The sequence below is a fragment of the Sciurus vulgaris genome, assembly GCF_902686455.1.
Source record: "Sciurus vulgaris genome assembly, chromosome: 9".
Classification (NCBI taxonomy): Eukaryota; Metazoa; Chordata; class Mammalia; order Rodentia; family Sciuridae; genus Sciurus; species Sciurus vulgaris.
The window spans coordinates 59,206,072-59,219,925 of record NC_136469.1 but is presented as its reverse complement, the minus strand read 5'-3'; the positions used below and the strand labels follow the sequence as shown (position 1 = coordinate 59,219,925).

General features: G+C 38.7%; 1 protein-coding gene across 1 annotated transcript in view; it reads right to left on the bottom strand.

The window, feature by feature from the left end:
• The window catches only part of EMCN (endomucin), a 163,404-nt gene that overhangs the window by 28,921 nt on the left and 120,629 nt on the right, over positions 1–13,854 (bottom strand). The window contains exons 6-8 of the mRNA XM_079153853.1: positions 2,577–2,666; positions 2,279–2,332; positions 621–716 (exon numbers count right to left, since the gene is read on the bottom strand). Of these exons, the coding sequence (XP_079009979.1) occupies positions 621–716; positions 2,279–2,332; positions 2,577–2,666 (240 nt within the window). The remainder of the gene's footprint in view (positions 1–620; positions 717–2,278; positions 2,333–2,576; positions 2,667–13,854) is intronic.

Below are 13,854 nucleotides of genomic sequence, written 5' to 3'. Positions count from 1 at the left end.
AATTTCTGAATATTGGTTAATTGTGACAAATATACTTTATGGACATAATAATAGGGGAAGTTAGATGTATGATATATGGGGACTCCTCATCTTTGCAAGTTATCTGTAAGTTAAATCTATTCTAAAATAGAAAATTTATTTAAATAGGAAATAAAACACAATTGAGGTAGATACCTTCACTGGAAGGAGAGGCTAAGTCTCTAGTAATGCATAAATCACAAAACACTATTCTTAAGCTTTTGGTCTCCTAAAGTTAGCAAGACCTCCCTTTATTATCTATTATGTTCAAATGGAAAAAATAAAAACTTGCTATAGACCAGATATGCTATTTTATGCCCCCTTTACCACCACATTCCCTTGACTCTCCACAAAATGAGGCTATTTTATTATCCAGAATTTCTCTATATTTAATGTCTACCAACAGTGGTTAATCTCCATTCCTTTAAGTCACTGGCATTCAATGGGTTTTTCTGCCTCTTTCCCTCTATCTTTGTGGTCAAACAATACTTTAATCTATATGACTTCTCTCTCCTTGAATCTAAGTTCAAGTTTAGACTATGCAATTATAAATTCATTATCCTTTAAGGCAAACAAAATAAAAAAAAAAGCACTGTACCTACCTGGGTCTGTCTTCCAGCACATTCGATACAAACCCACCACAACAAATACTGAAAGTGTTATAACAATCAAAGCAATAACCACTGGCAAAATAATACCTGAAAAGTGTTAGAGACATTGTGAATTAGAGTAGCTTCTGGATTTCACATAGATAAGTTGCTAACTGAGCAAAAGCACGCATGATTTCTCCTTTAAACTTCATTCTGTTAAAAATACTATATTTCAGATAAAGAGAATTTATCTGCTTCCTGAGTTTTGCTCCAGTTGTCATTACTGACACATCCACTTGATGTCAGTCTTGTAGCCCTTCTGAAACAAACTTCTAAACCTAAGAGAGATGATCCCCTGTCTTCCTGGTGACTGAGGGAATAAAGAGATGGAAGATTGGAGAGGCAGAAGATGTCCTATAGATTATAGTTAAAATCGCATTCACTCATTGTATTCCTAAGTACTTTGTAACAAAGTTACTTGGGGAAAAAAAAAATCTATTTCACTTGGGACTGCTCTAGTCTTACTAAAAAAACCCACATGTACCCTTTCTATAATATTGTCCTGAAACTAGCAAAGGCATAAAATAACACAAGTAGATATCACATTGGGTGTGATTCTTAAAAACTGCAAGACATGATTCAAGAGAGGTGCCTGTGTGTGTTTGTTTGGGGGCATGATGTTGCTAAGGTGACTTAGGGTGTGTTTTTCCTGTTGTGTTTTTAAGAGTAGTTTTGATTTTACAAAGTTATCTGCCTCCTTTTCTGACAGCCATTTCTCACCTTAAGAGAACAGGGTTGAAATGAAACATGCTGTCAAAGGAACACAACAAGAGAGATGGGAGCTAAACTCCTTTTTAGTTAGGTCTTCCCATCTACTTATGTATGGGATCCTCATATATTTATCAAGGGGTGAGAATAGTTCTATTGTAGGGTGGTTTACACTTCCACTGTCAGAATTAAATATTTGTTTTAAGTACATTCTTTTGATTTCTCACTAGGCTTTAAGAGAGGTCATTATTGCTTCCCCAAAGAAAGAGACTGTGAATCAGCAGCTCTGTAATTTCTATGCTAGCTTACTTAATGAAGTGGCTTTACTCAAACCTAAGATAACTTTTATGATTCCAGCTTCTTGTATATTCATCTTATGCTTAATTGCTGAGGAAATTATTAAGTATTCTGTATTCAGTCCTAGCATACATTTATATGTTCTATAACATACATATGTTTTAACTAAAATGGAATGTGTCTTAAAGGTCTTTTTTAACACAAAGTTCTGTTAAGGTGAAAAATCCACTTTGGGGATTATTTATTTATTTATTTAAAATATTTAATTGGAAAATGAATCTGGAGTATATCCAAGGCACACAACATGATGATCTGGCCACAACTGCTTTGTATGGGGATCTCTTCCTATTGAATTTTGACTCGTCTGAAACAAGTTCCATAAAGTCATCTTTGCTCCTTGATGGTAACTTCTTAGCACAAAGTAAGAAAAAAATTGCCAAGGTCTACTAACTAAGATCATACCTGTGGTAAATTCTCAAAGCAGGCAGCTGAAGTTCAATAAAGTTGAGAAAAAAATGTCATCATCGAATCCCTTCCCCTGAATTGCGCACATTCCAACATTCTGCATATCTACTGCCCTGAATAGAGATGTGTGTGTTACTCACTGGAATAAGAGGAACTGGTTGATGAAGAGTTTGCATATTTTTCATCCTCAGTGCCTATTATTTTAATAAAAAAGAAAAAAGACAATTCACCTTTGGTTAATGTGTGCCAATCTTCATGATCCTCCCTCCACCCACATTTAAGGAAAACAGCTACGGTTTGTTAGGTGTCATGCTGCAAGTGAAAATAAGTTCTCTCATTTTGCAAGAGCTCTGCTTGGAGAATCAAGATTGGTAGGATTTCATTGCTGAGGAAGGGTCAAGCAGGACAATATTCCACTCAGACACATAGAAATCATACCTTGTGGAGAGATGTAGCTTGAAGATGTTATTGATGTTGAGGATAGTATAGTGGTTTTAGAAGGTGATGCATCTGGTTTTTGAGTGCTAACTGTAGAAAAATTACAAATCCAGAGTTAGAATATAATATTGTCTTCATATTGCATTTCTTTGAAGATTCAAACTGCATTTCTGAAGTTCTGAAAAAGCTTATTGCTGAATAATAGCATACCTACATTGTAATACTAAACCATAAATTTATACATTCCTCCTGGAAAGATGATTAAACTTAAATTCATATAATCTTGATATCACATCTTTAAGAACTGGCCAAGAAAACTTTAGTAAGTTTCTCACTGTAAGCTAGAGATTGTCTAGCTTACTCTATGAGATTCTCGTGAGACGGAAATCTATGCAAGAAGACTATTCAAATTTCATAAATCATCATTTTTGAAGATAGTGATTTTTCTCTAACACATATACTTAAAATAGACACAAATGCACAGGACTTCAGGCTTTATAGTATTTCTAAAAAGCTAAAGAATATTGTGCAATTGAGGCTTTGGTTCGAACCATGGGGTAAAATCAAAGAAGACTCCTCTGTTTTCATTCCTAAAGCTCAGCAAATGCACCATGTGATTCTTCTAGGAAAAACCATTGCAGGGTTGTATTCCCACTACTATTTATTCTCTCTCTTTTTTTTTTTGTCCCCATGGAAAATGTTATTAAGATTTTATCATTATTCTTCATTTGCTTAACATTTGCCACCTTCAATCGAAAGGACTAACCATAAATTATTCAAAAGTTTTATTTAAAATCTATGTATCAAAACATTTGAAGGAAATACAAATAATTAAATGTTTTATGAGCTCATAGCATTTATTTTTGTGTATTATAAATAAAATGTAATTTGCATTTAGAAAATGTTTTGAAAGTCACTTGCCGCTTGTGGAATGAAGACCCTCTTATTATCACACCTGTTTGCCTTGCCTTCCACTCAGATGCAAGTTCCTGGAGTGCAAAGGCCACGACTCTGCCACACTCCCTATGGAGCTTTGGCAGTCGCAGGCACCGAATAGCATGTGGCCAAGGGCTAGGAGGCATCTCTTATGATTATGGTATCTTTGGAATATTGAAATCATTGTATAATTGTATCAAAGAAATTGGTATCTCTAGGATTGCCTTCCTTAGCGCTTTCCTCTTTGCCACCCACAGCCCAGCACGCACTGCATGCTCATGCGTTTTTGACATCTGTGGGGGAAGAATAACGTTTAGAGCCTGTACCATTCTTGCCATGTAAGAGATCTGTGGGAGGAAGCTAGATATATGCCCATAAGAACAAAGAAAAATGTCAGGCTAGTGCACTAAGCAGGCAGAAAAAGGAACGTCAGATGAAAGAGTGGGAACTATCTGAAACCTCGGTACTTTAAGCTGCTTTTCCCAGTGTCAAGTGCTTTAGTGAGCAGCACTCTTTCAGTTGTGTTGGTAGAGGACAAGATGGCTGATTAAATAACCAATGGTCTTCATCCTCCTGGGATTTCCCAAGGATTAATTTCTAAGACTCCATATCCTATTCTATTTCCTTCTCTTAAGCAAGCTAAGTGGCAGCCTCACTTTAGTATAATCTGTCTGTTTCAGATGAAGCCCAAGCTTTCCCACCTAGAGCATGCTGGTTGTCTAAGCTAGGGTAATTGCTAATGACCGCAAACAAGCAGAAGAGCTAACCTTCCTATTGGAAGGATTTAGTGGCTCCTGAAATGGAAACTTTCAGAAATTTTTTTTCATTTAGCTCAACCCTCAGTTGAGAAATCATTTCTGAAAGATCAGTAGAGTAGAGGTAAAGGTACAGGGGCAGGGAGGAGGCGAGGAAAAGGGGAAATATGGCAGACTGAATGAGAGCAAATTATATTCCAACTTTTTAAAATTATGTGAAAATGAATGTTAATGTTATATATAACTATAAAGGACCAATAAAAATTTTTAAGAGGACCTCATTTCTGGGGCTGGGGTTGTGGCTCAGTGGTAGAGCGCTCAACTGGCATATGTGAGGCACTGGGTTCGATTCTCAACACCACATAAAAATAAATAAAATAAATGTACTGTGTTCATCTATAACAAAAAAAAAAAAAGGCATCATTTCTGAATCCAATACACATAGGCCTACATGCACATACGTGCATGCCATTTATCTCTATTATCTATAATTCTTTATTTTGGTTTTTAAAATATTGATTGTAATTTCCATTAGTGATCTACAATTTGAGAAACCCTATCTTCAGCATGATTATATTGTTGACATTGTGGTTCTTGGGTAAATTCACAAATTCTGAGCCTAAACTCGTTCTTTCTGTGACTCTGATAGGATTCATGCCATGTTCTGATGATCTCCATGCATTTTGTTCAAACATTACTAACCAAATAGCACTGTCAGAAAAGTACAGGAGCAGCATAGGGGAGCAGTAGAGAGCAGGATTCTGAAAATAGAGTATACAGGTTTAATCTGACTGCAGAACTTACTTCCTACAGAAACCTGGGCAAGTTGCTTGACCTCTTTGAACCTGATTTTCCACAGACAATAATGGGGATTATAATAGTTTCACATCATGTTTTTGCTGCAAAGATTAAATGAGTTGAAATATATTTAAACTGCCTAGAAGAGTAATTGATGCTAATACATACACGTTATATTATGTGATAGTATATATATTATTATATATTATATATTATTATGTGATATTATAATATATTATTATTATGCCCCTAGAAAGTTGAATCATTCAACCAAGTCAGTTTGTCTAATTTTCTCAAAATTCTAAGTTTAAAAATATGTGAACTAGATTCTTCAGATGTTTCTGTTTTCAGCTCTTTCTTTGCTCCACTTAGGAATTGGAGGAACTCTTAAATGACATAGATTTGCAATTATTGAATTGGTGATTGTGGTGATTATTGAATTATGGATATATTGTGTCTTACTTTAAATCTAGATTGCAAAGTTCAGGTCAGACTCGGAGCAAGCTGCCTGAGGTGGAGTACTTAACATCAAATATGTTGAACTATCACGTATCCAAATTTACCCCATCTGTGTCTCACAGTGGTATATATTTGACCCTTGCTCTACAACCAATTCTGATAAGTCATTGGGAGTATTAAGAACAGGAAAGTTTACTGATGTCCTGGGGACACCTGTGGTTACCTTGAGAATGTGCCTCACAAAACTCCAACTACACATGTAAGTGACCAAGTGTCTCCACTCGCTTTCTGGAATCCTTCCCTGGGTTTGTCCTGGGGCCATGTCTCCCATGGCTGCTTCCAGTCAGTGAGTGGACCTGGTAAGGACACTCTTGCAGGCCTGTTACTGGAAGACTGGACTTGGGTTGGAGGATTCCCTGCTGGCCTTCCTGAACCTTCCTTAGAGCATGGCAACCTCAAATGCTCCCCCACAGCCCTCCTTCTTTCCCTCCCACCATGTCAGACTTTCTCCCCTGACTGACAGCTCTCCAGCCTCTCTCGGTGCCCTTGCCATTTTCTTTCACAGGCATTTTCTCCAATAAAATTCTTGTATATTTAACTTCATCTTGAACTCTGCTTCTCTGATGATTCAAACTAAAGCAGGCTCCATTTGCATCTGTTTAAAAGATCGCTGTCTAATGGGGGCAGAAATGGAGCCTCAGGAATTTTCAACTGTAATCAGAAGACTTGGACATTGCTTTAAAAAACCTTTTATGTTTTCCTTCTTTGAGGAACCTAACTTTTCCTGTGGGGAAGCAGTCTTCCTCCTTTTTACATCATCATAAGGGATGCCCCTTCTTATTCTGACCTCAGGTTGCTATATGACTAAATTCCTTCCCTAAGAATTTGAGTATAGAGATTCTGAATTATTCCCAAGGTAAAACTCTGAAAGAACTATCTATGGGAATCCTTGAAATTAGCTGGGCTCTATACTTCTTTTGTAAGCTCTCCAGTAGACTTTTAATTAAAAAAAATTTTATTTAACTTATGCTAGCCAGAGTCAAATTTCTGTTGTTTACAGCCAAGTAACCTTGAATATTTTATTCTTTCTCTTTCTTTTGGTTAATGAGACATGGTAGTTTGGGGCTCAAGTCCTTCATTGTAAGGACTTGCAGTCATTCTGGTCAAGAATATCACCATACATTCAGAGAACGATATCTGAACCCCAAACCTGTAGATCACTTTATTCAAATATATATTTTAACTTACATATGTAGCAGCACATGTACATACATATATATACATGAATTATGTGTACATTATGTCTATTTCTTAACACCTATAGGTTTTGTTTTTTTTCTTATTAATAAAATGAAGACAAAAGAAGTACATGCCTCATAAAAACATTATGAAAATAAAAAGGTAATGTATGTAAAATGCTTAATCAAGCTCTCAAGTTCAGCCACTATCTATTTTATGAATATTTGTTGAGAAACTTCTATGCACTAGATCTTGTCCTAGATGCTAGAGGCTGATTTATTAGTGAACACACATTTTTATCTGAGGGTATCTTATCAAGCCAAAGACTCACTCACACTTGCTTGAGGTGTGTGATCTTGGACACAGAATGGCACAGCATTTTCATTTTAAATGCCAGTCTCAATGCATCAGCAGGGATTGTGTGGCAAGCTGTGTGCAGAAATATTGTGAAACCACACCTGAGAACAATGTGACATTGCAGAGGCTGTCCTCACGAGGAGTTGAGTGGCAGCATCTGGACACACATTTGCCAGCCCTGACTTTTCTGAACTCTTAATTTTGCATGTGATGAAACTGAGGCTTGGAGGGGTTTAAAAAGCTTGTAAAGATCTTGCAGCAACAGTGATTAAGCCATAACTAACACCTGGCTCTCCTGACTGCTGGTCCAATGCTTTCTCCACTGTGCACATTCCCTCTCTGGGATATAAAAAGCATACAGAGCTCATTCCTTCCAGTTCTTTGTTTAAGTCATTGATCACTTGCACAGTATGAATTAAAATGTGTACAGTATTCCCCCTTACTCACTTCAATGCCCCCAAGCCTACATGGCTGATTTTTAAGGCATAGCCTCCATTTTCTGTTCTGACCTGGGCTGACGTCTCACCACTGGATTTGTAGCTGGGACTGTACTATAAAGTTGGTGGCATTCCCTCTAAGAAAGACTCTATGGGAGTCCTTGAGTCAGGTTTCCCAGAACACTTGATTTTAATTGTTTCATCACTGTATGTCCAGTACATATACGAGTGGTTTTTAGAGAACATAATCGCTGCTGGGTGAGGTGATTCCTATGATTCCAGTGACTCGGGAGGCCAAGGCAAGAGGATTACAAGTTGAAAGCCAACCTCAGCAACTTAGCGAGGCCCTAAGTAACGTAGCAAGACCATGTCTCAAAAATTAAAAATAGAAAAAGGGGCTGGGCATGTAGCTCAGTGGTTAAGCACCCTGAGTTCAATCCCTGGTAACAACATGACATCAAAAAAAAAAAAAAAAAAAGGAAAAAGAGAAAACACACTTGCGATTCCTAGAACGATTTCATGTTAACACAACACTAACATATAAACCCACATAATATGGCCGAGTTATTCAATCTGATAATTAGAATTTGAAAAGTAGAAGAAGGCATATGAGATAGGCAGACATCACTGGGAGATAATCGTGTAAAGCAATAGAGAACAAAATATTCTACATAAGAAAGAAAATAAATCTGTGTGTTTTATTTTTATTTCTCTTGTGTTGCCCATACTTCCTTTGGGAGTACAGGCATTTTGTGTGTATGTGCTGGAAGGATTCAATTCCATTGAATTGAGCAATTATTAATTGTTTAACATTATTTATAAATAATTAGGGGTTTTTCAAGATGGCGGCCTAGAGGGTGGCTGCATTTCATGTTGCTTCAGGACTCAGGAGTCAAAAGAGGAGATATTGAGAGACTTGGGATCAACTCAAAGCAGCCGGGTGAGTCTTTCCCATTGGGGAGGCGTCCCGGATGAGGCGGTAGTCCCGGAACGCAGGGAACTTTGTGAACTAGAGCTGCTGGCAAGACGCCCCTTCGCCTGCTGGAGCAGTGAACTCAGACAACTGGGAGTGTCGGAGAGGAGGCCGCTCAGCACAGTGCTGGGACTCGGAGCAACCACTGGGGCTCCGGCGGCTGCCCAGGGGAGGAGCGGCAAGGAGAGCTGTTTGGACTCAGAGCGACCACTTCTGAACACTCCTGCCCTGAGGAGGAGGAGGAGGAGTGTGGCCGCTTGGATTCGGAGTGACTACACCAGAGCTACAGGCGGTTGCCAGAGGAGAAGCGGTGCAGCGAGCTGTTTGGACTCAGACCACTTCTGAACACCGGGGCCTGCCCGGAGGAGTAGGAGGAGGAGGAGGAGGAGCGCAGCAGGTCATTTGGACTCGCAGTGACTGCATTAGAGCTCCAGGCAGCTGCTCAGAGGAGAAGGCGAGTGGTGAGTTGTTTGGACTTAAAGCGACCACTCCTGAACACAGGGGGGCTGCCTGGAGGAGGAGCGTGGTGGATCGCTTGGTCTCGAGAGGCCGCACCAGAGGGCCAGGCGGCTGCCCAGAGGAGGTGTGCAGAGGGTTACGTGGATTCAGAGCCACTCAGAGCGACCGCTCCTGAACACCCGGGGGGTTACCTGGAGGAGGAGGAGGAACAGGGAGGGTCACTTGGACTCGGAGTGATTGCCCAGGGCTACGGGCGGTTGGTGGGAGGAGGAGGCACACAGTAAGTTGCTTGGACTCCTAGTGACCGCACCGGAATACTGGGTGGCTGTCTGGAGGAAGAGGCGTGTGGCGGGTCTCTGGGACACAGAGCAATTGTACGGGCCCCCAGGTGGCTGCTCAGAGGAGGGGCCGCATAGCCAGGTGATTAGGTGCAGAGCAGGGTCCCAGGATCTAGGAGGCTTCTTGGTGGAAGAGCTGCACAGAGACACACTTAGGGCGGAGCGAAGGTTCCAGGCCTGGGGGCAGATTCTCTGAGGAGGGGCAGCCTAAGGAGATTCATCTGCGAAGGGTGAGGCTCCCAGGCCCAGGAGGTAGGGCTGGACCCCTGGGAACTTTGCAGAGGAAGGCAGCCCAGCCCAGGCGGTAGCTGTAAATTGAGGGGAACCTCTAGGAGGGGAACTGACCAGAGAGACCTCCCCACTGGGTGAGTCTTCCCTGCCGGGTGAGGTTTCACCACAAGGACGGTAAAACCAGAGACACAGGCCCAAAAAGGCCTTGCCTCAGCCCGCAGCCTACTTCCCCTTTAGACGACCACTGGTCAACAAGTGGAGGCACCTCTGCCCACTAGCAGGGAATATACCCCACCTGAAGGCCACCACCCCTAGAGAGGCAGCTTCCTTGTGGAGCACCGCATTATCAACTTCCTCCAAGACTTCAGCCTACTGAAGGCTAAGAGGGGATATATATAGACATCTTCAAGGACATTGTAAGTCAATAGAGGAAATCTGCAATATCTCAGCGGTCCACTGATACCTGAATAATATGAGAAAACAAGGAAAGAAAATGCCGCAAACAAATCTAGATGTTACATCAATAAAACGCAACGACAGCATGGCAGAAGAAATGACAGAAAAGGAGTTCAGAATGTATATAATTAAAATGATCAGGGAAGCAAACGAGGAGATGAAAGAGCAAATGCACACACTAAATGATGAGATGAAAGAGCAAATGCACGCACTGAATGATGAGATGAAAGAGCAAATGCAGGCATTGAATGATCGCACCAATCGACAGTTAAAAGAGCAAATACGGGAAGCAAAAGATCATTTCAATAAAGAGTTAGAGATATTGAAAAAAAAACCAAACAGAAATCCTTGAAATGAAGGAAACAATAAACCAAATTAAGAACTCCATAGAAAGCATATCCAGTAGGATAGAACACCTGGAAGACAGAACCTCAGACATTGAAGACAAAATATTTAACCTTGAAAACAAAGTTGAACAAACAGAAAAGATGGTAAGAAATCATTAACAGAATCTACAAGAACTATGGGATATCATGAAAAGGCCAAGTGTAAGAATTATTGGGATTGAGGAAGGCTTAGAGAAACAAACCAAAGGAATGAACAATCTATTCAATGAAATAATATCAGAAAATTTCCCAAATCTGAAGAATGAAATGGAAAATCAAGTTCAAGAGGCTTATAGGATTCCAAATATACAAAATTACAACAGACCCACACCAAGGCACATTATAATGAAAGTACCTAACATACAAAATGAAGACAGAATTTTAAAGGCTGTGAGAGAAAAGAACCAAATTACATTCAGGGGGAAACCAATACGGATATCAGCAGACTTTTCAATCCAGACCCTAAAAGCTAGAAGGGCCTGGAACAACATTTTTCAAGCCCTGAAAGAAAATGGATGCCAACCAAGAATCTTATACCCAGCAAACTTACCTTCAAATTTGACGATGAAATAAAATCCTTCCAAGATAAACAAAAGCTAAAAGAATTTACAAACAGAAAGCCAGCATTACAGAACATTCTCAGCAAAATATTCCATGAGGAAGAGATGAAAAACAAAGAAGCAAATCAGCAAAGGGAGGAATTATCCTAAAGGAATTGTCAAATAAAGGAGGAACCAAGTTGTGTCAAATAAATAAATAAATAAAATTTAAAAATGAACCATATGACTGGGAAACCAAATCATATCTCAATAATAACCCTGAATGTTAATGGCCTGAATTCATCAATCAAAAGACATAGACTGGCAGATTGGATTAAAAAGAAGGATCCAACAATATGTTGCCTACAAGAGACTCACCTCATAGAAAAAGATACTCATAGACTAAAGGTGAAAGGATGGGGAAAAACATACCATGCACATGGACTCAGCAAAAAAGCTGGAGTATCCATCCTCATTTCCGATAATGTGGACTTCAAGCCAAAGTTAGTCAGAAGGGATAAAGAAGGTCATTTCATACTGCTTAAGGGAAGCATAAATCAGCAAGATATAACAATCATAAACATCTATGCGCCTAACAGTGGCTCATCCATGTATGTCTAACAAATCCTTCTCAATTTCAGAAACCAAATAGACCATAACACAATAATACTAGGTGATTTTAACACGCCTCTCTCACCACTGGACAGATCTTCCAAACAAAAATTGAACAAAGAAACCATAGATCTCAATAACACAATCAATAATTTAGACTTAACAGACATTTATAGAATATACCATCCAACCAAGAGTGAATACACTTTCTTCTCAGCAGCACATGGATCCTTCTCTAAAATAGACCGTATATTATGCCACAAAGCTAATGTTAGCAAATACAAGAAGATAGAGACACTGCCTTGTATTCTATCAGATCATAATGAATTGAAGTTAGAAATAAATGAAAGAGTAAAACACAGAAACTATTCCAACATCTGGAGATTAAACAATATGCTATTATATGGTGAATGGATAACAGAAGATATTAGGAAGGAAATTAAAAAATTCTTAGAGGTAAATGAGAACAAAGAAACATCATATCAAAATCTCTGGGACACTATGAAAGCAGTACTTAGAGGGATATTTATTTCATGGAGCGCATTTCATAAAAGAAGTAAAACTCAACAAATAAACGACTTAATACTACAGCTCAAAGCCCTAGAAAAAGAAGAACAGACCAGCATCAAAAGTAGTAGAAGACAGGAAATAGTTAAACTCAGAGCTGAAATCAATGAAATTGAAACAAAAGAAACAATACAAAAAATTGACAAAATAAATAGTTGGTTCTTCGAAAAAATAAACAAAATTGATAAACCTTTAGCCACACTAACAAAGAGAACACGAGAGAAAACCCAAATCACTAAAATTCGTAATGAACAAGGAAATATCACAACAGACAGGATTGAAATACAAAACATAATTAGAAGCTATTTTGAAAATCTATACTCCAACAAAATAGAAAATTTCGAAGACATCAACAGGTTTCTAGAGACATACGAATTGCCTAAACTGAATGAGGAGGACATACACAATTTAAATAGACCAATTTCAAGTACTGAAATAGAAGAAGTCATCAAAAGCCTACCAACAAAGAAAAGTCCGGGACCAGATGGGTTCTCAGCCGAGTTCTACAAAACCTTTAAAGAAGAGCCCATTCCAATACTTCTCAAAGTATTCCATAAAATAGAAGAGGAGGGAACCCTCCCAAACTCATTCTATGAAGCCAATATCACACTGATACCTAAACCAGACAGAGACTCATCAAGGAAAGAAAATTTCAGACCAATATCCTTAATGAACATCGACGCAAAAATTCTCAACAAAATTTTAGCAAATCGCATGCAAAAACATATTAAAAAGACAGTGCACCATGATCAAGTGGGTTTCATCCCAGGGATGCAAGGTTGGTTCAACATCCGGAAATCAATAAATGTCATTCACCATATCAATAGACTTAAAGTCAAGAATCACATGATTATTTCAATAGATGCAGAAAATGCATTTGATAAAATACAGCATCCCTTCATGCTCAAAACACTAGAAAAAATAGGGATAGTGGGAACATTCCTTAACATTGTAAAGGCCATTTATGCTAAGTCCATGGCTAATATCATTCTAAATGGTGAAAAACTGAAAGCATTCTCCTTAAAAACTGGAACAAGGCAGGGATGTCCTCTTTCACAACTTCTATTCAACATCGTCCTTGAAACTCTAGCCAGAGCAATTAGACAAACCAAAGAAATTAAAGGGATATGAATTGGAAAAGAAGAACTCAAACTATCCCTGTTCGCTGATGACATGGTTATATATTTAGAGGAACCTGCAAATTCCACCAGAAAACTTTTAGAACTCATACGTGAATTCAGTAAAGTAGCAGGTTACAAGATCAATGCTCATAAATCCAACGCATTTTTATACACAAGTGATGAATCTTCAGAAAGAGAAATTAGGAAAACTATCCCATTCACAATAGCCTCGAAAAAATAAAATACTTGGGAATCAATCTCACAAAAGAGGGGAAAGACCTCTACAATGAGAAGTACAGAACACTAAAGAAAGAAATTAAAGAACACCTTAGAAGATGGAAAGATCTTCCATGTTTTTGGATAGGAAGAATTAATATTGTCAAAATGGCCATACTACCTAAAGTGCTATACAAATTCAATGCAATTCCAATTAAAATCCCAATGACGAACCTTACAGAAATAGAGCAAGCAATTATGAAATTCATCTGGAAGAATAAGAAACCCAGAATAGCTAAAGCAATCCTTAGCAGGAAGAGTGAAACAGGGGGTATTGCAATACCAGATCTTCAACTCTACTACAAAGCAGTAGTAACAAAAACGGCATGGTATTGGTAC